We start from the raw sequence: 27298 nt of genomic DNA on the forward strand, positions 1-27298 counted from the left end.
GACGCGCGAGGACTCGGGGGAAGACGGAGAGACGCGAGGACTCGGGTGGACTCGGGGAGGGGAGCGTGAGGACTCGGGTGGACTCGGAGAGAGAGAGAGAGCGCGAGGACTCGGGGAGAGAGAGAGAGAGAGAGAGAGAGAGCGCGAGGACTCGGGTGGACTCGGAGAGAGGGAGCGCGCGAGGACTCGGGTGGACTCGGAAAGAGAGAGAGCGCGTGGATTCGGAGAGAGAGAGCGCGCGAGTACTCGGGTACACTCGGAGAGAGGGAGAGCGCGAGGACTCGGGGGGAGGGGGAGAAGAGGGTCAGTGGTGTGTTTCGGGGTGACCGTGTGTGATTGGGGTTGGGGGTGTCATGGGGGGGGGACGTCATCCGAGAGGCGTCTGAAGGGGACGGGTGGATGATGGCGGGTGTGGGGGGGGGGGTGGTGGATGATGGCGGGGGGGAGGAGTGGATGATGGCAGGGGGTGGTGGATGATTGGGGGGGGGGGAGGAGTGGATGATGGCAGGGGGTGGTGGATGATTGGGGGGGGGGATGATGGGGGCGTGGGGTGGGTGGATGATTGGGGGGGTATGGATGATTGGGAGGGTGTGGATGATGGGGGCGTGGATGATGGGGGCGAGAGGGACTCGGTGAAATGGGGGGAGGAGGGCGAGAGGGCTTTGGGTGGGGGCGGAGGAGGCTGAGAATGACTCGCAAGGGGAGGCCGAGGAGGACCCGGTCAGGGGTTGGGATGGCGGTGAAGATAAGCAGGTTAAGGCTTATGGAAAGTCTGGCTGGAAAGATGGTGCAGGAGGGAGAGCTTTAGATTCCTGGGACTCATTCTGGGGAAGATGGCACCTGTACAAGCCGGGTGGGTTGCACCTGAACAGAGCTGAGATGCTGGGGCGTTTTGCTTGTGCTGTTGGGAGGGCTTTCAACTAACTCGGCAGGGGTGTGGGAACCAGGGGACAATATTAGAGAGGAATACCAGGGTGCACAAAATACTGGGAGCGACATGGTAAGTTAATAGGTGGAGTCGGGGTGAGGGAGAAAGTAACAAAATCTAAATCAGGATTACTGTGCGTGTAAGTGAATACACGGAGTATAGTAAATAAAATTGGGGAGTTACCAGCACAGATTGCCATGTGGAAATATGAAGTTGTGGCGATAACAGAGACTTGGCTTAAGAAAGGGCAGAACTGGATGTTAAATAGTCCTGGGTACAAGGTGTTCAACAGGAAAGGAAGGAAAGGAGGAGGGGTAGTGGTATTGGTTAAGGAGAGCATTGCAGTACTGGAGAAAGAGGAAGGCCCAGAGGGTACAAGGACAGAATCAATTTGGCTAGAACTAAGGAACAAAAAGGGTGCAATTAAGTTGCTCAGTGTAGACTATATATCACCAGTTAGTGAGAAGGACTTGGAAGAACAAATCTGCAGGGAAATTGACGAGTGATGCAAGCATTATAGAGTAGTTATAATGGGTGACTTTAATTACCTGAATGTAGACTGGGACAGTGGCAGTGTAAAGGGCGGAGAGGGGCAAGAGTTCCTAGATTGTGTCCAGGAGAATTTTCTGCAGCATTGTGTCCAGTTCAACAAGAAAGGATGTACTGTTGGACCTGGTTCTTGGAAATGCGGTGGGCCAAGTAGATCAAGCTTCAGTGGGGGAACAATTAGGAGACAGTGACAATTATATTGTATGTTTTAGGATGATGATAGAAAAGGACAATAGGCAATCCAGAGTAAAAATAATTAACTGGACAAGAGCCGACTTCAATGGGTAAAGAATGGAGCTGGGCCAGATAGACTGGAACAACAGATTGGCGGGATAAACTATAGCTGAACAATGGGCTACCTTCCAAAAATAATTGGTTTGAGCACAGTCAAGGTATATTCCATCGAAAAGGAAAGGTAGGGCAAACAAATCCAGCGCTCCCTTGATGGAAAAGGAGATAGAAATTAAGATAAAGAAGAAAAATTGTGCATATGACAGGTGTCAGGTAGAAAATACAACTGAGAACCAAGAGGACTATAGAAGATTGAGAGGGGAGGTGAAAAAGCATATTAAAGAAGAGAAGCGGGATTATAAGAAAAGACTGGCAGCCGACATAAAGGGGAATCCCAAAGTCTTCCATAGGCATGTAAATAGTAAAAGGGCGATAAAAGGAGGAGTAGGGCCGATTAGGGACCTAAAAGGGAATTTACTCATGGATGAAGGGGCCATGGCTAAGGTATTAAATGAATACTTTACATCCGTCTTTATCAAGGAGGTAGATGAGACCCAGGCCATGGTGACAGAGGAGAAAACTCTGTCACTGGAAGGGTTCAAAATTGTTAAGGAGGTTATTGTTGAATAGACCGTCAGTACTTAAAGTTGACAGCACAGGGACGGGATGATCCAAGGATCTTGAAGGAAGTTAGGGTAGAAATTATTAAGTCACTGGCCATAATTTTTCAGTCTTCCCTAGATTCGGGAGGTGCCAGAGGACTGGAGAATTGCAAACATTACTCCCTTGTTCAAAAAAGGTTGTAAGGATAAGCCCAGCAATTACAGACCAGTCAGCTTAACTTCAGTGGTAGGCAAGTTTCTAGAAACAATTATTCAGATAGAATTAATAGTCAAATGGAAAATTATGGGTTGATAAGGAAGAGCCAGCATGGATTTCTAAAGAGGAATTGTGTTTAAATAAATAGCTGAAGTTTTTTGAAGAGTTAACAGAAAAGGTCAATGAGGGTAATGCTTTGAGGTGGTGTTCATGGACTTTCAAAAGGCATTTGATACGGTGCCACACAACCGACTTGTGAGAAAAGTCATGGAAATAAAAGGGACAATAGCAATATGGATACAAAATTGGCTGAAAAATAGGAAGCAGAGAGTAATGGTCAATGGATATTTTTTGAACTGGAGGAAGGTTTGTAGTGGTGTTCCCCAGGGGTTGGTATTGGGCCCCTTGCTTTTCCTGATATATATTAATGATCTAGATCTTGGTGTGCAGGGGACAATTTCAAAGCTTGCGGATGATACGAAGCTTGGGAGTGTTGTAAACTGTAAGGAGGACAGTGTAGAACTTCAAAAAGACATAGACAAGTTGGTGAAGTGGGCAGATAGGTGGCAGGTGAAGTGTGAGTTGACTCATTTTGGCAGGAAGAACATGGATAGACAACATAAAATGAGGGGTGAAATTTTGAAGGGTGTGCAGGAGCAGAGAGACCTGAGTGTATATGTGCTTAGATCATTGAAGATGGCAGGACAGGTGGAGAGAGCAGTTAATAAAGCATATAGTGTCCTGGACTTTATTAATAGGGGCATAAATTGCAAGAGCAATGAGGTTATGCTGAATTTATATAAGACACTAGTTAGATCTCAGCTGGAATATTGTGTGCGGTTCTGGGTGTCACATTATCGGAAGGATGTGAACACGTTGGAAAGAGTGCAGAAAAGGCTTACAAGAATGTTTCCAGGGATGAGAAACTTCAGTTACAAAGGTAGATTGGAGAGATTGGGACTGTTCTGCTTGGAGAGAAGAAGATTAAGAGGAGATTTGATAGAAATGTTTGAAATCATGAGGGGGCTGGACAGAGTAGAGACAGTGAAGCTGTTCCCACTTGTAAAAGGAGGGTACATATTTAAAGTGATTTGCAAGAGAAGCAAATGTGACGTGAGAAAAAGCATTTTCTCACAGTGAGTGGTTCAGGTCTGGAATGCGCTGCCTGGAAGTGTGGTGGAGGCAGGTTCAATGGAGGCATTCAAGAGGGCATTAGATGTTTATTTGATTAGAAACAATATGCAGGGGTATGGAGAAAGGCAAGGCAATGGCACTAGGTAATAATGCTTATTTGGTGAGCAGGTGCAGACACGATGGGCCGAATGGCCTGCTTCTGTGCCGTTAAAGTTCTGTGATATGGGCAGGGAGAAGGTGAGAAGGACCAGCGGGTGGGGGCAAGCGTGGTTCATAGGAGGCCAAGAGGGACTCGGGGAGAGTTGGTTGGACTAAGATTCACAAAATCACAGAATTGTTACGGCACAGAAGCAGGCCACTGGCTCTCAGAATGAGCAATTTACTTAATGCCATTCTCCCACCTTGCTCTTGTATTCTATGCCCCTATTAATAAAGCCCAGGATACAGTATGTTTTATTACCTGCTTTCTCAAGCTGCCCTGCCACATGAAATGATTTATACCCAGGTCCCTCTGCTCCTGTGCCTTCTTTAGAGTTGTACCCTTTATTTTATATTGTCTGTCCTACCAAAATGAATCACTTTATATTTCTCAGCATAGAACTTCATCTGCCACCCATTTATCTATTCCACCAACTTGCCTGTGGCCATTTATCCTCCTCACAGTTCACAATACTTCCAAGTTTAGTATCATCTGCAAACTTTGAAATTGTGCCCTGTACACCAAGGCCTAGGTCATTAATATATATCAGGAAAAGCAAGTGTTGCAACACTGACCCCTGGGGAGCTCCAATACAAACCTTGCTCCAGCATGAAAAACATCCATTAACCACTACTCTCTGCTTCATGTTGCTCAGTTAATTCCATATCCATGTTGCTACTGTTCCTTATAAGCTATAACCTTGCTCACAAGTCTGTTGTGTGGCACTGTATCAAATGTCTTTTGGAAGTCCATGTACACCACAACAATAGCATTGCCCTCATCATCCCTTCTCTGTTACATCTTCAAAAAAACTCCAGCAAGTTAGTTAAACATGATTTACCCTTAAGAAACCTATGCTGGCTTTCCATAATTAATTTGCATTTGTTGCATGTGACTTGATTTTGTCCCGAATTATTTCTAGAAGTTTCCCCAGCACCAAAATTAAACTGATTGGTCTGTAGTTGCTGGATTTAACTTTATACCTTTTTTTGAACAAGGCTGTAAATTTTTTTTATTCTCCAGACCTCCGGGACCACCCCTGAGTCTAAGGATGACTGAAAAATTATGGCCAGTGGATCTGCAATTTCCACTCTCACTTCCCTTGGATGCATCCTCATCTGGTCCTGGTGCCTTATCAACTTTCATGTACTGATAACCTATCCAATAGCTCATCCCTTTCAAGTTTAAACCCATCCGGTGTTTGAATTACCTCACCTTTTACAATGGCCTGAATAGCGTCTTCTTTGTAAAGACAGATACAAAGTATCTAGATTTCAGCTATGCCTCCTGCCTCCATGTGTAAATCTTTTTTTTGGTCCCTAATCAGCCCTGCTCCTCCTTTGATCACCCTTTTACTATTTATATGCCAAGAGAAGACATTGGGATTCCCCTTTATGCTAGCTGCCAGTCTCTTTTCATACTCCCTCTTTGCTTTTATTTGTTTCATCACTTCTCTGAAACTTCTTTAGTTAACTTGGTTTTCCATTGTATTTCTACCTGACACCCGTCAGAAGCGCACATTTTCTTCTTTATCTTACTTCCCATCTGCTTTGTCATCCATGGAGTTCTGGATTTATTTGTCCTAACTTTCCCTTTCGACGGAATATATCTTGACTGTGCCCAAATCATCTCTTCTTTGAAGGTAGCCCATTAATCAGCTATCATTTTTCCTGTCAACCTTTGACTCCAATTTATTCGGCCCAGGTCCAGTACTTACACCATTGAAGTTGGCTTTCCCCAGTTATTTTTTCTTACTCTGGACTATTCTTTGTCCTTTTGCATAGTCAGTCTAAAACATATAATACAATGATCACTGTCCCCTAAATATTCACCTATTGACACTTGATCTACTTGGCCCACCTCATTTCTAAGAACCAGGTCTAACATTGCCTCCTTCCTCACTAGACTGGACATATACTGCTGAAGATGGTTTTCCTGAACACATTCTAGGAACTCTTGCCCTTTTCTGCTCTTTACACTACTACTATCCCAGTCTATATTTGGATAAAACCTCCCATTATAAGTACTGAATCATTTTTGCAATTCTCTAATTTCTTTGCAAACTTGTTCCTCTACATTCTTCCCACTAGTTAGTTGCTTATAGACTAAGCAATGACATCTTTTTGTCCCCGAGCTATAGCCAAATAGATTCTGTCCTTTACTCCTCTGGGGCATTCGCTTTCTCCAGTACTGCAATGCCATGCCAATACCATCACCCGTCCCCTTCCTTTCCTAACTTTCCTGAACACCTTGTATCCAGGGATATTTAACACCCAGTCCTGCCCTTCTTTGAGCTAGGCCTCGGTGATAGCCAAAACATCATAGTCCATCTGAGTTTTCATCAGAACTCGAAATGTTAATTGTATTCTTCTCTGCAGATGCTGTCAGACCTGCTGAGTTTTTCCAGGTATTTTTGTTTTTGCTTCAAATTTCCAGCATCCTCACTATTTTGCTTTTATCATATTTCTATGTGGCAATCTGCCGCTGTAACTCACCAATCTTAATTATCACACTCAGTGCATTCACATACGTGGATAATAACCCTGATTTAGACTCTATTACTGTCTCCTTTACTCTGACCCCACCTATTAACTTATTTTTTCCTACTCTAGTACTGCCTATCCCTTCCAGTATTCTGTGCCCCTTGGTATTCCTCTCTAATATTATCTCCTGGTTCCAAGTTAGTTTAAACACTCCCCAACAGTACTAGCAAAACACCCCCTAAGGAACTCTGTTGTGGCTCTGTTCAGGTGGAGCCCGTCCAGTCTGTACAGGTCCCATCCCCCAGAGCTCTATGTCCCAAGAATGTAAAACCCTCAAGTGCCACCTTTCCATCCACACATTCATCTGTTTGATTCTCCTATTGCCGTACTCACTTGTTCTTGGTACTAGGAGCAATCCAGAGATTACTCCTTTTGAGGCCCTGCTTGCTAATTTTCTACCTAGCTCCCTAAATTTAGACTGCAGGACAACATCCCTCTTTCTGCTTATGTCATTGGTATCGATATAGACCACAACTGCTGGCTGTTCATCCTCCCCTCTCAGGGTGCTCTGCAGCTGCTCAGAGACATCCTTGACCCTGGCACCAGGGAGATAATACACCATCCTGGAGTCAAGTCTCTGGCCATAGAAGCGCCTATCTGTTCCCCTATCAAATCTCCTATCACTATTGCTCTTCCAGGCTTCCTTGTATCTCACTGTACAGCTGAGCCACCATGGACTTGGCTCTGGCTGCGCTCCCTAGATGAACCATCACACTCATCAGTATTCAGAACTGAATACTGGTTGGAGAGTGGGATACACTCGGGATTCCTGCTCTACCTGCCTGTTCGTTTTTAACTGTTTGGTGGTCACTCCTCTCTCTCCCTGCATACTGTTAAGCTGTGGGGTGACCACATGTATAAACGTGCTATCTTTGTAAGCCTCAATCTCACAGATGCTCCACAGTAATGCCAGCTGCTGCTCAAGTTCCACAACCCGGAGCTCAAGCTGGTGTAACTGACGACACTTCCTTCACAAATGGTTATCCAGGACATGGTAAGCACTCTAGAGAACCCATCATAGCACAGGATATACACTCTTGAGGTTGGAGCAGCCCTGACATTTCTCTATTAACCTTGTTACTGCGATTAAACTTTATCAATGTTAACAAAGCTTTACCAACACTAACAAAAATTACTACTATTAATTAACCTTTGCAATATTGATAAACCCTACAATCCTTACTACACCTTACCTGTGATAATAGACGTTACTCAAGAATAAAAAAGACTCATCAGTTACTCACTTGTTATTAATAATTAATATTTTTTGTTTTTTAAACTCCCAGTTATTTAGACACCGCCCTAAGCGGTAATACTCAACAATACTCAATGGAAAGCGACAGGGATTCAAGTGGACTCGGAAAGAGCAAGAGGCACTCGGGTGGACTCGGAGAGAGGGCGAAAAGGACCCGGGGGGACTCTGAGCGGAGAGTGAGGGGAACTTGGGGGTGATGGGAAGGGAGAGAGGGACTCAGGTGGATTTGGCGGGGAAGGTGAGAGGGATCCAGGAGTTGGGGGGGTACTCGGGGGAGGGTGAGCAGGACTCAAGTGGACTCTGGGTGGGAGAGTGAGAGGGACTCTCGGGGAGAGTTTGTTCAACTCAGATTGATAGAATCACCAAATTGTTACAGCACAGAAGGGGACCATTCAGCCCATCATGTCGACACTGGCTCTTTGAATGAGCAATTCATTCCCTACCTTCTTCCTGTAACCCTGCACATTCTTCCTTTTCAGATAACAATCTAATTCTGAAGATGGTACACTCTCCGATCCCGCAACGACCACAGAGGCCAGTTGAAGAGGAGAAGTTACACTCTCCAATCCCACAACGACCACAGAGAATCAGGCTTCCTTTTAACAGGTTTTATTCAAGCATATGCAAGGGAACCGCAATCATTCCTAAGAATGAAGACCCAGCTCCCAGACTGATTACGTTTCATTACTTTTGTACTTTTTCTTATCATAATACTTTTGAGTACATTTGAATACATCCAATCGGTAACAGACACACCGGTCCCATGCTAACTCTATCCTATTGAGTACATAAACAGGTGATTTTGCTAACCAATTATTCTAAAGGATGCATACGTAATTATGTTATCCAATCAGAATTAAAACACATGCACAAAGTCCTTGGTTCCCATAACTCAAGACTGTTTGTGTTTCATCAAAGCCCCCTCTTTGTCCATTGTTCGTCTTCCCATATCTAAGCTAAAACCATCTGCCCCTACCCTATGTGAGAGGGGAGTACACTTAATCTAATTTATGTCACACTTTTGTCTCCAGTCTGACTCTCAAGGCTGTGCAATGTTGTAGCCATGTCTGCCTGGAGATTTTAAGGAGTTTTCAGTAAATTCTTACTGTATTCTCTTTTAGCATTTTTCATTTCCCCCTAACAAATTCCCTTTTAAATTATTCATTTAAACCTGTCTCTACCACACTATCAAACATCCCAAACTCTAACCACTCGATGCATGAAAGATTTTTCTCAGGTAGTTATTGCGTTTTCAGCCAATTACTTTAAATCTATGTCCACTCATTCTTGATCCTTTCATAAGTGGGAACAACTTCTTATCTACTCTGTTAAGACCACTCATGATTTTAAATACCTCAATCAAATCTCCTCTCAACCTTCTGTTCGCCAAGGAGAACAGTCCCAACTTCTCCAATCTATCTTCGTAACTGAAGCTGCAAATACCCGGAACCATTCTGAGAAATCTTTTATGTACTCTCTCCTATGCCATCACATCCTTCCTAAAATGTAGCATGCAGAACTGGACACAATACTCCAGCTGAGGCTGAACTAGTCTTATATTGAACTAGTTCAATATAACCTCAGATATAAACAAAAAACTGCGGATGCTGGAAATCCAAAACAGAAACAGAAATACCTGGAAAAACTCAGTAGGTCTGGTAGCATCGGTGGAGAAGAGTACAGTGGATGTTTCGAGTCCTCATGACTCTTCAACAGAACTGTTCTGTTGAAGGGTCGAGGACTCAAAATGTTAACTGTACTCTTCTCCGTCAATGCTGCCAGACCTGCTGAGTTTTTCCAGGTGTTTCTGTTTTTGTTCAATATAACCTCCTTGCTTTTGTACTGTGCCCCTATTAATAAAGGCAAGAATACTGTATGCTTTATTAACTGCGCTCTCAACCTGCCTTACGCACATATACACCCAGGTCCCTCTGCTCCTGTACCACCTTTAAAGTTGTACCCTTTCTTTTATATTGTCTCTCCATGTTGCTCCTACCAAAATGAATCACTTCACATTTCTCCACATTGAACCTCATCTGCCACTTGTCTGCTTATTCTACAAACTTGTCTAAAGTTGGCAAGATTTCAACACAGACACCAAGGAAAAAATGATTCAAACTCATCCCAGCAATACCCTTCCAGTCCCAACACTTCAGTGAATAGGTACCACTATTCCTACACCAAGGCTAGAGCTGGTTCAGTTGCAAAGAGGTTTCTTTTCCAGTAAACTTCTGAACATTTGCTAGAAATCCTTCCACAATTGATATCTCCCTTGAGATATCCAGAAAACTCACTCTAAGTTCACTATTACTTTAACTTCAGAGCAATAGAGATGAGTTCCTTAAAGTCATTTCCTTAGCAGTCTGGCATCATTTCCGGCTAGAAAGAGTCCTAGACTTTTTCTGTCTTCACTCTGTGGTATACACACATCAACTGAACTAAAACCTGCCTTTCTGCCTCTCCCTGTGTCTCTGTGGGTCTCTCTTTGATCCTCTGTTGATATGCAACAGCACCCTTGTTTTCCTACTTTTTGTGTCTGTTTTAACTTCCTTAAACTACTAACCCCTTGGTAACCCATCTCTTTACTTCAAGAGTCATAAAACCTAATTAAAAATGCGTATAGACATTGCATTTTTATATGAGACTTCCTGGCTTCACCTCAAAAAAACCTCTAAAATGAAACCAAACCCAGGTTTCACCTTAACACACAAAAAAAATAAACTTAAAGCTATATCTTGTTCTTAACACCCACAAATACAAATATAACTTACTTAAAACAATATCTAGTTCTTAACACTTTATACTCTTTTTTGAACAAGGGTATAATATTGGTGATTTTCCAGTCCTTTGGCATCATCCCTGAGTCAAAGGAAAACTGGAAAATGATGGCCGGTTTCCACCCTTATGTCCCTCAGTATCCTTGGATGCATCGCATCCGGTCCTGGTGCCTTATTAACTTTAAGTACAGACAGCATATCCAATACCTCCCCTTATCAATTTTAAACCCATCTAGTGTATTGATTACCTTATCTTTCAGCGTGGTCGGGTAGCATCTTTTTCCTTGGTAAAGACAGATTTAAAGTATTCATTTAATACATCAGCTATGCCTCTTGCCTCCATGCGAAAACCCCCTTTTTGATCGCTAATCAGCCCTAATCAACCTTTTATCACCCTTTTACTATTATATGCCTACAGAAGACTTTGGGATTCCTTTTTGTTAGCTGCCAGTCTTGTTTCATATTCCCTCTCTGCTACTCTTATTTGCTTTTCCACTTCCCGTCTGAAGACAAAACACTTGCATTTATGGTTATGTACACAGATATATGATGCCATCGAAATGTTTCAAATTACTTCCCTCAGTGAAATGTATGGGCAATGTCAGCTGCAAAACTGGGATTTACTGCTGAGATTGGCATTAAACTGGAATACTACCCAGACAGTGAAGACAAAAGGATTCACTTGATTTTAAATCTTTGTTTTTGCAAGCCTTGTGTTTGTAAAATAGGTCTGGTTGTAGATTGTTTTAAGTATTATGAAATAATTTATCGGGAAAATCTATTCAAATGATTGAAGTAAACGGATTCAAGAGACAGTTATGTGCATTTCTGGAAAGAGAGAAGTAATTGAGGGATATGAAAGTAAATTTTATGCTTGCTCATTCCTGATGCACATGTTCAGAAATTCTGTTGCATATTATTCTGTATTATCTTTCAAATAACAAATCACAGGCTGCCAAAAGGGCTTCTTGATAACAAAAACAGAAAATGCTGGAAAAACTCACTCAAACCTAATAGCATCTGCGGTGTTTTTCTCTCCACAGATGCTGTTAGACCTGCTGAGTTTTTCCATCATTTTCTATTTTTGTTTCAGATTTCCAGCATCCACAGTATTTTGCTTTTACCTTAGGGCTTCTTGATAAGCATGCTTGGGCTCGAGGGCTCAGCAGAGGAAGATTTACCCCACGATGATCAGCCATAACTTGCTAAAAAAAATAACAAATTTATTTCCCAGATGGAAAATCCAGTAAAACTAGGAAATGAAGGGTATCAGTAAAACTTGTCCGTACTGGTCTTGTGTACCTTAAAGTATTATTGATGCCAGCATTACTGATTTTAATGGGATTTGAAAATTTTGCACTGTTTTGTTCCTTCTGGATTGCTTTTTTTCTGTTCCTACAATGAAAACATAGGGGAGTTAAGGTTAATTTGCATTTAAATTTGGGGCTATACTTAGGCCTCCATATAATGTTAAAGTTTAATGATTGTGATATAGGGCTTGGATATACCTGTTCAATTCTGCAGTGATTGCCTGCTCCATGCAAGATACTCCCCTCCTTGAGTACACTGAGTATTGGATGATTTGGGCCATCCCCAACAGGAAACTGCACTTTACACAAAATTCTCTTTGGGAAATCATGGTTACGCACATAATCTCTGATTTTCCATCTATTAAAATGAATGGATGGAAAAGTACACTGCAATGCCAAGATTTATTGAAAGGTACTACCTGTGAATTCAGTCCTTGCTGGCAGTTGTTATGATGCAGCAGATGATGTGTGGCAGGCAGATCAAATCTACAAGGGAAAGTTGATCATGCGATCACAACAATTTTGCAACTTGTATTTTATTTCAAGATGCGCGCCCTGAATTCAGCAGTAATAAGCCCACCAAGACTCCAGAGATTTTTTACAAAACTAAATTAAACATTTATTAACAGAAGAAAATATTTCAAGCACATACATAGATTTAAGCAGATCCAGGCAAGTCACCATAATAAAAACAGAATTACCTGGAAAAACTCAGTAGGTCTGGCAGCATCCGCCGATGCTGCCAGACCTGCTGAGTTTTTCCAGGTAATTCTGTTTTTGTTTTGGATTTCCAGCATCCGCAGTTTTTTTGTTCTTAAGTCACCATAATATCCTGGACAGTAGAATTCAAAGTAGCTTTTCCCAGCTTCGGTTTCTGTAGACAACATCCTTAATGCACAAATACCAGAGGCTTTTCACACTTCTGATAGATCTTGCCATGCCTTCCTTTCTGACACATAGCCTCTTCTCCTTTTAATGCAAATTTAATTGTTCCCATATGTTTTTGGAACTTTACCTTTCTCATAATATCTTTTCATGGTGCTAATCCTATCAGTAACCTTCAGGAAAAATAAATACACTGCTTGGCCTAGCTTCTCTGGCTAGGTGTAACATCCTACCATCTCTGTGAAATTCAATCTACCCTGATTTATCTAAAAATGCAAATTCTCCTCACCTCACATTCTAAAACTTCGGCCATGTTTACGTATTTAGCATTTCAAACCTAGCCTCTTTTGATGAGTTAAAGCCTCCAGACCAGCTGCCTCCTATTCAATTAAATCACACACACACACACACAGAAACTATCCAAACCCTACTATTAACCTACTACAATAAACCACAATAATATTATGAGAATTATCATACTTTTGTGACACAGTCCTGTGCTCATTCCACAATCAGCCCTTATATTAAAATGATAAATGTATGTAAAAGCACTGCTGATGTGAGACTATGAGAGTGACAAGAGGGCAGCTGATTTGAGTGCCACTGAGGTGTAACCACTTACCAGTAATGCAATTTGTATAGCCTATTGCCCTGTAAAATGAGGTAATGCTTCATAATAACTAGAGTAGCATTGAGATGAACAAGCAGACCTGATGACTTTCCTGTTATTATAATTCTAGTAAGCTGATTATTTATCATAACAACCTTTTCCCACTTATCCACAAATTTACTGTTCACAACAGGAAAGTATCCTGCTGTACCAGCTGTAATTTTCTGACCCATAAGATAAGAACCAAAATCAAAATGTCCAATTAGATTTTCTAGTGATTTGAGCTATGGTCAGATTGTGGTTGCAGTAAGTCGACACATTGCCCAATAAATTAAAACCTAGAAACAGAAAATGAATTTATGAGATTATGCTCAGGATGAAATGATGATACGTGTATCAGCAAAATTGGGCTCGTGTAGTGTAACGCTTATAGGACAGGATTAGCAACACAACAGTTGCAATTCAGTTTCAACCAAGGTAGATTATAGAATTGAATTCAATACATTATGTAATTTGACTCTAAATACCAACAAGGCAGGTGTATAGATAGATAATAAATGCCCACATCCCAAAACATAATCAGAAAACATTAGATTGACCCATCAGTAAAATAAACCATTAGCTTGTATTTTACATTTTGTCTAATGGCTGAGATGGTATATATTAATGATTGAATTATGATTTGAAATGCATGTTTACATACATATTTTAGAGTTCGAATTCTGCCATTTAGGAGTGGATTAGGAAGAACCTTTCACACAATGGATACTGGACATGTGGAGTTCTGCCCCCCAAAAGACTGTGGGTGCTGGGTGAATTGAAATTCTCAGACCTGAGATTGCTAGACTTTTATTTGTTAAAAGATTCAAGGGATAAGGAACAAGGGCGGTGGTGAGCAAATTAGTAGAATCAATCCTGAGAAATAGGATTAACTGTCATGTGGAAAGGCATGGACTAATCAGGGATGGTCAGCATGGATTTGTTAAAGGAAGGTCTTGCCTCACAAATTTAATTGAATTCTTTGAGGAAGTGACAAGAAGGGTTGATGAGGGTAGTGCAGTAAATGTTGTGTACATGGATTTTAGCAAGGCATTTGACAAGGTCCCACATGGCAGATTGGTCAGGAAAGTAAAAGCCCATGGGATTCAGGGTAATGTGGCAAACTGGATAAAAGGTTGGCTTTGTAACAGGAAACACAGGGTAATGGTTGATGGATGCCTTTGTGAATGGAAAGTTGTCTCAAGTGGTGTTCCATAGGGCTGGGTGTTGGGACTCTTGCTGTTTGTGTTATATATTAACGATTTGGACGTGAACGTGGGGGGGCACGATTGGGAAATTTGCAAATGACACAAAGATTGGCCGAGTATTGAATAGTGTAGAGGATAGCCATAATCTCCAAAATGATATAAATGGGTTGGCAGAGTGGATGGTAAAGTGGCAGATGGATTTTAACATAGAGAAGTGTGAGGTCATACATTTAGGGTGGTCAAACAGTTACAGGGATTACACAATAAATGGGAATATACTAAGAGGGGTAGATGAAGTGAGAGATTCTGGCGTACAAGTACACAGGTCCCTGAAGGCAGCAGTTCAAGTAGACAAGGTTGTAAAGAAGGCATATGGAATGCTCTCCTTCATTGGCAGAGATATAGAATATAAAAGTGAGGATATAATGTTGGAATTGTATAAAACACTGGTGAGGCCACAACTGGAGTATTGTGTGCAGTTCTGGTCACCACATTACAGAAAGGACGTAATAGCTTTGGAGAGAGTGCAGAGGAGGTTTACAAGAATGTTGCCATGGTTAGAAAAGTGTAGCTACGAGGAGGGATTGGATAGGTTGGGGTTATTTTCCTTAGAACAAAGAAGGCTGAGAGGTGAATTGATTAAGGTGTACACAATTATGAGGGGAATAGATAAAGTGGACAGGATAAAATTGTTTCCCTTGATGGAGAATTCTAGAACCAGGGGACATAGATTCAAGATAAGTGGCAGAAGGTGTAGGGGGGACATGAGGAAGAACTTTTTTACGCAGTGGGTGTCTGGAATTCGTTGCCTAAGTTGGTGGTAGAGGGAGAAACTCAACTCTTTTAAAAAGTACCTGGGTCTGCACCTAAAGTACTGTAAGTTGCAGGGCTATGGGCCGGGTGCAGGAAGGTAGGATTAGAAAGGGCACCTGGGTGTCCTCGGGCTGGCATGGACAGGATGGACCGAATGGCCTCCTTCTCTGCTGTAACTTTTCTGTGGAGTTGAGGTACAGATCAACTCTGATCTAATTGAATGGCAGAACAGCCTCAATTGACTGAATAGCCTAAACCTATTCCTATCTTCCTATTTTCTTATAGTTAAACTAAAAACAACCAGATACATCAAAGATTTCTGCTGCTATTTCTGAATATCTAACTTATTCTCTTTCTCATGTACACAATAGGTTTTACAAATAAATTTATCAGATAATTCAACACAAATTAACATGAATATATATCACATTCACTTAAACTAAGCTCTAACAATATTTTCTATGCTTACAGGTTAATAATAATTTACCTGTGTTACACATATTAAGCTTTCTTAGTAATTATAAATCAGGAACTTTCTCAATAACTTGTTTAGTCAACATTAAAAGAAACTTGCCACCTAACTTAACCTTAGATTTTTGTTGAAGTTCTGCTTATACTGAATTCTGTTGAAGGATCTCAACTGAAACACTAACCCATCTTTGTCTTTCGGGTGCTGTCTGCCCTGTTGTGAATTTTCAACATTTTTTTATTTTATACAACTTCAATTACGATACCCCAATTTTTTAGAACTTTCAATTTATTTGTCAATGCTAGGCTAAAATGACCCTCAATGTGATCCCTTGGTCAATTCATCAATAGTGAAATGGGGAAGGATTATTTCAGTAATTCAACTTTAACACTGACTACCTGTAACATTTATCTCTAATTGTTCTTGAGAAGGTGGAGGTGAGCCGTCTTCTTGAACAGATGCAGTTCTTGTAGTGAAGATAGTTCTGCAGTGCTGTTATGTAAAGAGTCCCAGGATTTTAATTCAGTAATGATGAGAAATAGTGATGAATAGTGTGCCGATCAAGTGGTCTGCTTTTTCCTGCCTAATGTCAAGGTTTTTCTGCAGCGGGTATGGGCTACATCATTATCGGAGAAATTGTGAATGGAACTGAACACATCAGAGACCAGCCCCTCTTCTGACCTTGTGATGGTGGCAGTGCCATTGATGAAATAGGAAAGGTTTATTGTCCGAGGATCTAGCCTAAGGAACTCCTGCAGGGATGTCCTGGTGCTGACTTGATTAGCTCCCAACCACCATGTTTCTTTGTGCTAGTTTAACTCAACTCCCTGGAAACATTTTCCCCTGATCCCCATTGCCTTCCGTCATTAATGTTGGATTGCATCAACCATTAATCTTCGCTACCCACTCATTGATATTAGGATGGTTGAGTGCATACTAATCCATTTAGCAGAAAGCTGAAAAGGAACACAAAAACTACACAAAAATAGTACAACATTAAATGTTTAATTAAAAATAATGCAGCAAGAGCTATAAGAAATTGTTTAGAATGCAAGTCTTCACATTTCTTTTCCCGATCTTAAGTATTAAACATTTTTAAAAAAATTATAGGAACACTCAAAACTGTAATAACTGGATTTATTTTAAAAACTATTTTGGCATGGTCCTTAATGATACTTTATTAAGAGTTATTGAAAATGTAAAGCTCTTTTCATCTCTTGTCTAAGTTGAAGAGTGATGATAAAAGAATCAACTCAGAGCAACTGTGAGCTTCGTGGACTAATCTGTGTGATTAGCCAAAGATTTGGTTTATATAACCCTTGCATATTTATTCAGATGGCACATCCACCTTAATTAAAGAAGTAAAAAGAGAAATATCATTTCAGCTATAGGGTATTTATAGCTGGGGCTTTATAGCACAGAAGGAAGCTATTTGGCCTGTCATACCTGTGCCAATTAGTTTCACTTCCCTGTTCTTTCCCAATAGCCCTGCAAATTTTTACTTTTCAAGTATATATCCGATTCTCTTTAGAAACCTACAATTGAATCTGCTTTCATCACCCTTTCACAATATGCTGCAAAAAAAGAAAAAATTCATCTCCCTCTGGTTCTTTTGCCAAATTATACTGATATAACTGAAACCTGGTAGCACCCTTTGGAAACTGATAGAAGTGAGGCCACACCTTCTAGGTACAATCAGAATTTTCAGTCTCTTCAACTTTCTGCACAAATCCTTTTTCTGCATTAAGAATCACAATGTCACCTATAAAAATGGAAAAAAAAACTTTTCATAACGCACTGAAAAAGAACTTTATATGTATGAATTCAACCCTTCATTTTTCAAAGGTTTGTCTTGAATTGAAATTAATAATGCAATTCAAGTTATGTGTAGATGTAAAATCAGAAAATGCTGGAAAAAAAATTTAGCAGGTCTGGCAGCATCTGTGGAGAGAGAAATAGTTAACGTTATGGGTTCAGTACGACTCTTCTTCGGAACTGGAGCAAGGTAGAAATATGATGGGTTTTTGCTGTTTAAGAAGGGGGGAGGGGCAGGTGGAGCAAAATAGAAGGTCAGGGATAGGTTGGAGGGCAGGGGAGATTAAATAATAAAGATGTTATGGAACACAAGACAAAGGGAGTGGTAATGACATTAAGAAGACAAAAGCTTTGGTCCAGAGTAGGTGTTAATAGCAGAATAAAGATCAGCACTGTCTGAAAGCAAAATAGTAGAATATGTTAATAGCAGAGAAAGAGGTCAGTACTATCTGAAAGCAAAAACATGAGAACATGATAAAGACTGGCACTTTGGAGGAACAGTACGTCATCTTCCGATTAGGCACTTTACAACCTTCTGAACTCAATATTGAGTTCAACAACTTCAGACCATGAATTCTGTCCTCCATTTTGATTTCTCGCTCCCCACCCACAGTGCCAGTCTGTATCTTCTGTAACTTCCCTCCATCCTAACCCTGACTTTCTATTTTGTTCCACTCGCCCACCCCCCTATATCAACAGCATAAAACCCATCACATTTCTACCTCTTTCCACTTCCGAAGAAGGGTCATATTGGACTCAAAACATTAACTCTGTTTCCCTCTGCACAAATGCTGCCAGACCTGCTGAGTTTTCCAGCATTTTCTGTTTTTATTTCAGATTTCCAGCATCAGCAGTATTTTGCTTTTATTATGTGCAGATGTGTTTATTTTCTCTTTCATATTTGAAACAGAAAGCCCTGACCACAAAGAAGCATATTGGACATAAGCGCAAATGGACTATTCTCCATCTGTATTAATGGGTAATGCAACCCAAGGCATAAAACCATTTCAATATCTGAATACAAAGAAAGGATAAATGATCCTATTCCTTCAAATATGTGACTGTTTACAAACAGTTTACATTAAATATATACAAATTACCTGGAACATAGGCTTAAATGTTATGTCTCTTACAAAGAATCCATTGTGCACAACTATGTGAGCCAGGATCAGCCCATGACTTATGCCCTTGTCATAATAACAACAAAAACAACAACAACCACTTGTATTTATAAAACAACCGAAAACACTTCACAGGAATGTTATAAAGGAGGATGTGACACTGAGCCACATAAGGTAGCATTAGGGCAGATGGCCAAAAGTTTGGTCAAAGCAATAGGTTTTATGGAGTATCTGAAAGGAGGAGAGGTAAAGAAGCGGAGAGGTTTACAGGGTCAGGAGGACAGGGCGGTGTGCGGTGTTGTTGGGGGGTGTAAAATTCCTGAACTTAGGGCCTAGGCAGCTGAAGGCATAGCCACCAACAGTGGAGCGATTAAAATCAGGGATGTTCACAATGCAAGAATTAGATGAGCACAGATATCATGGTGGGCTGTTGGGGTGGGGGAAATTATAGTGAAAGCAAGGGGGTGGAGGTGAGGTGATGGAGGGACTTGAAAATAACAATGAGAATTTTAAAATTGAGCTATTACTTAAACAACAGCATTGTAGGCCAAGGGTGAAGGGTGAACGGAACTTGGAACAAGCAACTGAATTTTGTATGATGTCCAATTGCAGCCCGACCCAGCTGGATGACAGTGAAAAGGCATTGGAGGAGGATGGTGTGGTCAACCATGACAAAGGCTTATAGACAGGTTGAGAAGGACAAGGAGGAAAATTTTACTTTTGTGTCAATTACATAGGATGTCATTTGTGACTCTGATAAAAGCTGTTTCAATACCTGATTGGAGGAATGCAAACATGTAATTTCGAGAAAGATGGGCATGTTATTTGGGAGATGACAACACATCCATGGATTTGGAGAGGAAAGGAGGTAGTAGATGGGGCAGTAGTTCACAAGGACAGTGGATGTGCAGGTTAATGGTATGAATGAAGTGCATTTAACACTACTGCCTCAGTCATGCTGGCAAGGCTACAGGAATCACTATCAATAGCAATGCTCGTGGTATATGGGGTAACATATTGGCATGGATAGAAGATTGGCTGGCTAACAGCTAGCAGAGAGTAGGCATAAATGGGCCTTTTTCAGGTTGGCAAGATGAAACAGGAATCAATGCTGGGACCTCAACTGTTTACAATTTATATAAATAACTTGGATGAAAGGATTGAAGGGATGGTTGCCAAATTTGCTGATGACACAAAGATAGGTAGAAAAGTAAGTTATGAAGAGGACATAAGGAGGCTACAAAAAGATATGGATAGGTGAAGTGAGTGGGCAAAGATCTGGCAGATGGAGTATAATGTGGGAAAATATGAACTTTTCCATTTTGGTAGGACGGATAAAAGCTATCTAAATGCTGAGAGATTGCAGAACTGAAGTGCAGATGGATCTTGGTGTCCTAGTGCATGAATCACAAAATGCTAGTATGCAAGTACGCAAGTAATTAGGAAAGCTAATAGAATGTTATCATTTATTGCAAGGGGAATTGAATACAAAGTAGGGAGGTTATGCTTCAGTTGGACAGGACACCAGAGAGACCACATTTGGAGTACTGTGTACAGGACTGGTCACCTCATTCAAGGAACAATGGAAATGTGTCGGAAGCAGTTCAGAAAAGGTTTACCAGACTAATACCTGGAATGGGTGGGTTGTCTTACAATGAAAGATTGGACAGACTAGGCTTGTATCTGCTAGAGTTTAGAAGAGTAAGAGGTGACTTGATTGAAACCTATATGATCCTGAGGGGTCTTGAAAGGGTGGATTTGGAGAAGATGTTTCCTCTTGAGGAAGAATCTAGAACCAGAGGTCACGTTTAAAAATAAAGGATCACCCATTTAAAACAGATGAGGCAATTTTTTTTCACTCAGAGGGTCGTGAGTCTTTGGAACTCTCCCTGAAAAGGTGGTGGAAGCAGAGTTTTTGAATATTTTTAAGGAAGTGGTGGATAGATTATTGGGAAGCAAGGGGGTTGATAGGTTTTTGGCAGGTGGGATGCAGACGATCTTATTAAATGGCGGAGCAGACTCGAGGGGCTGAATGGCCTACTCCTGCTCCTTGTTCATATGTTTGCATGTCCAAAACTCATTGCAGCATTGAGCATCTACAAGCACACCTTCACTGTGCTCGGTATGTGGATTAGTTCTTTCAACCACTCATATTCACACGGCCTAATGTAGACCATGGGGTCAAAGCCATGCTGGTAAGTAAATAGAACCATTCAGTGTTATATAGTACTTACCTGATCTGAACAGGCTTGTTGCATGCACACAGCTTACAATGCATGGTAATCCATATTCTCGTGCAACTACAGCACCTATGAAGAATTGAACACCGTGATCAATGGAAACATTTCTTTATGTATCTGTATTTATCATTGACAGCACTTAGAAATTAAATAACTCCAAACATTCCCAGGTCAGATTACAGAATTTATGTTGTGACAGGCTGATATTTGCTATATAATAGATGTGAGTGTGTAGGCCATCCATCATGTATTTCTCGGCATCAATCTCTGACTAAACTATGACCGTGAAAGTTACTTTCACACCATAGTTACATTTAACATTGAAATCCAGGTTAGATGAACAAGGGCAAAAGGAGTGATCGGTGACTTAAGTAGCATTTGGAAGTCCAAAAGCATCCACATGAAGCTGGAAAATGTCTAGTCCAGTCATTAGTGTAGAGTGTTGCACTCTATGGATGTGGGAATTGGACTTGGAAGAAAGAGGATGAGAAGAGGATAATAGTTTTTGAAATGTGAGTATGGAGGAGGATGCTCAGAATCAGTTAGATGGACAGAAAGAAAAATGAGTGGGTGAGATCAAGAGCAGAAGTTCAGGAATCAAAAGGATTGCTAAGTACAATTAGAAATAGCCAAGTACAGACATTGGAAACAAAGACACAACAGTCTTGCCCTGGCAAAAATTGAAGGAGAAATTGAGGGTAAAAACAAAAGAGGAAGAAGAAAAATAGCCACAAGATGTGGACTGAAGGAAGCTTGAAGACGGTTGGAGAAGAAGCAAGATGGTGCCAATGACCCCAGTAAGGTTATGATGAAAACAAACAATTTTATCTTATAATGACAATTTTCCTCCTCATAATTATGAATATTTATTATTTGGGATTAATATTTATTAATAAATTAATGTAGTTACATTTTCCTCTTTGTCTACATTCTCCTTCTTGGAGACATTATCCATAATGAGAGGATCAGGTTCCATATGCATGCTGGTGATTCTTGGTTTTATCTGCTCTCTCTTCTAGCTTCATGATAGTTGGTTATTACTCTAACTCTCAGTGTGACACTAAGAACTGGATTTTCCTCTGCAATGTCCTTGCCACTCGAGGTGAAGCAGTGTGTAATTGCTGCCCACTAGCTTGACACCTGGGTTTGGGGCAGGGTCATTACAATGCAGATGAGCTCCCAGCAGTGACTCTGCTCTACAGGTGGAGCCTGCCATACTTTCACTGCTCCACTGTCACAATTGATTCCTGACAACTCTTATCCTCGTAAGGAAAATTGTCAATATTAACTTCAAATTAATATTGGTAAAACTGAGACTAATTTTTTTAACTCCCATAAACTCCTTTTATTCCATTCTAGTAACTTTCCCAGCAGCTCAGCTTGAGTCTCGTGGTGTGGAACTTGAATATGCTAACTGACTTAAAGTTCAGTTTTTTTCACCCCCATATTCATAAAACTGCACACTTTCACCTTCGAATATTCTTTTTTGCCCACTTCTCCTTTATTGTCACCGAGGCTTTCATACATCTATCACTTGAAGAAGACTTTTCCATGCTCTCCTGGTTTCTCTGCTCACTTCCACTTCCTCTGCTCAATGGCTTGCTAGTCATTGAGAGCCTTGTACAGCAAAACCTTGGGCCTTGCTGGATGTCTTTAACTCCCTGTGTCCCTTTGAATCAAACTCAAGATCCTTACCCCTACATTTAAATGGCTCCAAAGCCTTGCCCCATGCTGTGCTCCCCTAGCACCATATTGCAGACCTCCGAGATTGAGGAATCTGGATGTCCCAGTTCATGAATCACAAAAGGCTAGTATGCAGGTACAGCAAGCTATTAGGAAAGCTAATAGAATGTTATCCTTTATATTGCAAGGGGAATTGATTACAAAAGTAGGGAGATTATGCTTCAATTATACAGGACACTGGTGAGACCACATCTGCAGTATTGTGTACAGCATTGGTCTCTTTATTTAAGAAAGGATGTAAATGCTTTAGAAGCAGTTCAGAGAAGGTTTACTAGACTAATACCAGGAAAGGGTTGTCTTATGAGAATCGGTTGGTCAGGTTAGGCTTGTATCCACTGGAAGTTAGAAGAGTAAAAGGCGACTTGATTGAAACCTTTATGACCCTGAGGGGCCTTGACAGAGTGGATATGGAGAGGATGTTTCCTCATGTGGGAGAATCTAAAACAAGGGGTCAGTGTTTAAAAATAAGGGGTCACTCATTTAAGACAGAGAGGAGCAGAATTTTTTTTCTCTAGGGGGTCATGAGTCTTTGGAATTCTTTCCTCTAAAGGCAGTGGAAGCAGAGTCTTTGAATATCTTTAAGGCAGATTCTTGATAAGCAAGGGGATGAAAGGTTATCGGGGTTAGGCAGGTATGTGGAGTGGAAGTTACAATCAGATCAGCCATGATCTTATTGAATAGTGGAGCAGGCTCAAGGGGCAGAGTGGCCTCTGCCTGCTCCAGATTTGTATGTTTGTAAGCATCTTCATATGTCCCAGGTTGCACTTTTGCAAATATGACACGGGTCTACTCCTGTTTTGAGCTTCATGGTATGCCCAACTTGTCATTTTATTCCTGCCTTCTGGAATTCCCTCCCAATACCCTTCCGCTTGTTTCTTCCTTCTCCATGTTTAAAAGCCCACAAAATCTTTGTTTCTTTTTAGCTCTGCCCTTTGACACCATTCCATCTGTCCCTTAGGCCTGAATTTTCACAATGACGGAGAAGGTCCCTGGCTAAGCCAAAATGCTACTAGAAACCCGATTCCAAAACGCACACCACTGAACCTGGCACCCACCATTTTTGCTTTTGTGGGGTGGGAGGGGGGGTGCAAATAAATGTGGTTGTGGTAGAAACATAGAAACTAGGAGCAGGAGTAGGCCATTCGGCCCTTCGAGCCTGCTCCGCCATTCATTATGATCATGGCTGATCATCCAACTCAATAGCCTGCTTCCGTTTTCTCCCCATACCCTTTGAACCCTTTCACCCCAAGAGCTATATCTAACTCCTTCTTGAAAACATACAATGTTTTAGTCTCAACTACTTTCTGTGGTAATGAATTCCACAGGCTCACAACTCTCTGGGTGAAGAAATTTCTCATCTCAGTCCTAAATGGTCTACCCCATATCCTCAGACTGTGACCCCTGGTTCTGGACTCCCCCACCATCGGAAACATCCTGCATCTATCCTATCTAGTCCTGTTAGAATTTTATAGGTTTCTACGAGATCCCTCCTCATTCTTCTGAACTCCAGCGAATAAAATCCGAATTGACTCAATCTCTCCTCATATGTCAGTCCTGATATCCCAGGTATCAGTCGGGGAAACCTTCGCTGCACTCCCTCTATAGCAAGTACATCCTTCCTCAGATAAGGAAACAAAAGCTGCACACTATTCCGGGTATGGTCTCACCAAGGCCCTGTACAATTTCAGCAAGACATCCCTGTTCCTGCACTCGACTCTTCTGGCTATGAAGGCCAACATACCATTTGCCTTCTTTACTGCCTGCTGCACCTGCATGCTTACCTTCAGTGACTGGTGTACAAGGACACCCAGGTCTTGTTGCACATTCCCCTTTCTCAATTTATAGCCATTCAGATAATAATCTGCCTTCCTGTTTTTGCTACCAAAATGGATAACCTCATATTTATCCACATTATACTGCATCTGCCATGCATTTGCCCACTCACTCAGCTTGTCCAAATCACACTGAAGCATCTATGCATCCTCCTCACAGCTTACCCTCCCACCCAGGTTTGTGTCATCTGCAAATTTGGAGATATTACATTTAATTCCCTCATCTAAATCATTAATATATATTGTGAATAACTGGGGTCCCTGCAGTACCCCAATAGTCACTGCCTGCCAGCCATTCGGAAAAAGACCCATTTATTCCTACCCTTTGTTTCCTGTCTGCCAACCAGTTTTCTATCCATCTCAATACACTACCCCCAATCCCATGCGCTTTCATTTTACATGCCAATCTCATATGTGGGACTTTGTTGAAAGCTTTCTGAAAGTCCAAATGAACCACATCCACTGGCTCCCTCTCATCAATTCTACTAGTTACATCCTTGAAAAATTCCAGATTTGTCAAGCATGATTTCCCTTTCATAAATCCAAGCGGACTCTGTCCGATTCTGCCACTGTTTTCCACATGTTCAGCTATTAAATCTTTTATAATGGACTCTAGAATTTTCCCCACTACCAACATCAGGCTGACTGATCTATAATTCCCTGTTTTCTCTCTACCTCCTTTTTTAAATAGTGGGATTACATTAGCTACCCTACAATCTGTAGGAACTGTTCCAGAGTCTATAAAATCTCAGGAGATGACCACCAATGCATCCACTATTTCTAGAACCACTTCCTTTTCTCTGGGATGTAGATTATCAGGCCCCAGGAATTTATTGGCTTTCAATTCCATCAATTTCCTCAACACCATTTCCCTAGTAATACTGATTTCTTTCAGTTCCTCCCTCTCACTAAACCTTGTGTTCCCCAACATTTCTGGTATGTTATTAGTGTCCTTTGTGAAGACAGAACCAAAGTATGTAGTTTGTTGGGCAGCCATTTCTTTGTTTCCCATTATAAATTCCCCTGTTTCTGACTGTAAGGGACTTACATTTGTCTTCACCAAACTTTTTCTCTTCACATACCGATAGAAACTTTTACAGTCAGTTTTTTTGTTCCCTGCAAGCTTACTCTCATACTCTATTTTCCCCTTTTTAATCAATCCCTTGGTCCTCCTTTCCTGAATTGTAAACTGCTCCCAATCCTCAGATCTGTTTTTTTCTGGCCAATTTCTATGCCTCTTCCTTGCATCTAATACTATCTCTAATTTCCCTTGTAAGCCATGGTTTGGCCACCTTTCCTGTTTTACTTTTGCGCCAGACAGGAATACACAATTGTTGCAGTTCACTCATGCACTCTTTGAATGTTTGCCAATGCCTATCCACTGTCATCCCTTTAAGTAACATTTCCCAATCCATCATAGCCAACTCGCACCTCATACCATCATAGTTTGCTTTATTAAGATTCAGGACCCAAGTCTCAGAATCAACTATGTCACTCTCCATCTTGATGAAGAATTCTATCATATTATGGTTGCTCATCCCCAAGGGGGCTCGCACAACTAGATCGCCAATTGTTCCTTTCTCATTACACAATACCCAGTTGAGGATGGCCTGTTCTGTTGTTGGTTCCTCAACGTATTGGTCCAGAAAAACATCCCGTGTACATTCCAGGAATTCCTCCTCTACGATACTGTTACTAATTTAGTTTGCCCAATCTATATGCGTAATAAAGTCACCCATAATTACAGATGTTCCTTTATTACATGTGTCTCTAATTTCCTGTTTAATGCCATTCCCAACATCACCACTACAGTCTGGGGGTCTATATACAACCCCCACTGATGTTTTTTGCCCCTTAGTATTTCTCAGTTCTACCTATACAGATTCCACATTGTCGGAGCTAATATCTTTCCTCACTATTGTGTTAATTTCCTCTTTAACCAGCAATGCAACTCCACCGCCTTTTCCTTTTTGTCTGTCCTTCCTAAATACTGAATACCCCTGGATGTTCAGTTCCCATCCCTGGTCACCCTGCAGCCATGTCTCTGTAATCCCGACTATATCATACCTGTTTACCTCTATTTGTGTGGTTAATTCATCCACTTTACTGCGAATGCTCCTCGCATTAAGGCATAAAGCCTTAAGGCTTGTCTTTTTAACATTACTTGTCCTGTTCCCACTATTTTTCACTGAGACCCTGTTTGTTTCTTGCCCTTGATTTCTCTGACTCTCACTTTTCTTATTCCGCTTTCTGCCTTTTGTTCTTGTCTTTGAGTTCCCTTCCTCTGACTCCTTGCACAGGTTCCCATCCCCCTGCCATTTTAGTTTAAACCCTTCCCAACCATTCTAGCAAATATTTCCCCAAGGACATCAGTCCCGGTCCTGCCCAGGTGTAACCCGTCTAGTTTGTACTGGTCCCACCTCCCCCAGAACTGGTCCCAATGCCCCAGGAATCTGAAACCCTCCCCCTCACACCATCTCTTCAGCCACGTAGTCATCCAATATATCCTGCTATTTCTACTCTGACTGGCATGTGGCACTGGTAGTAATCCTGAGATCACTACCTTTGAGGTCCTACTTTTCAACTTACTTCCTAACTCCCTATATTCTACTTTTAGGCCCTCATCCCTTATTTTTACCTATGTCGTTTGTACCAATGTGTACCACGACCACTGGCTGTTCACCCTCCCCTTTCAGAATGTCCTCCAGCTGCTCTGAGACCTCCTTGACCCTAGCACCAGGGAGGCAACATACCATCCTGGAGTCTTGTTTGTGGCCA

General features: G+C 41.4%; 1 protein-coding gene across 1 annotated transcript in view; it reads right to left on the minus strand.

Annotated features, from left to right (window-relative positions):
* Positions 1-16753: 16753 nt before the first annotated feature.
* The window catches only part of LOC121280396 (uncharacterized phosphotransferase YvkC-like), an 81993-nt gene continuing 71448 nt past the window's right edge, over positions 16754-27298 (minus strand). The window contains exons 21-22 of the mRNA XM_041192348.1: positions 20940-21014; positions 16754-17531 (exon numbers count right to left, since the gene is read on the minus strand). Coding sequence (XP_041048282.1) covers positions 17455-17531; positions 20940-21014 — 152 coding nt within the window. The 3' untranslated portion in view covers positions 16754-17454. The remainder of the gene's footprint in view (positions 17532-20939; positions 21015-27298) is intronic.

This window comes from Carcharodon carcharias, chromosome 7 (assembly GCF_017639515.1).
Source record: "Carcharodon carcharias isolate sCarCar2 chromosome 7, sCarCar2.pri, whole genome shotgun sequence".
Taxonomy (NCBI): Eukaryota; Metazoa; Chordata; class Chondrichthyes; order Lamniformes; family Lamnidae; genus Carcharodon; species Carcharodon carcharias.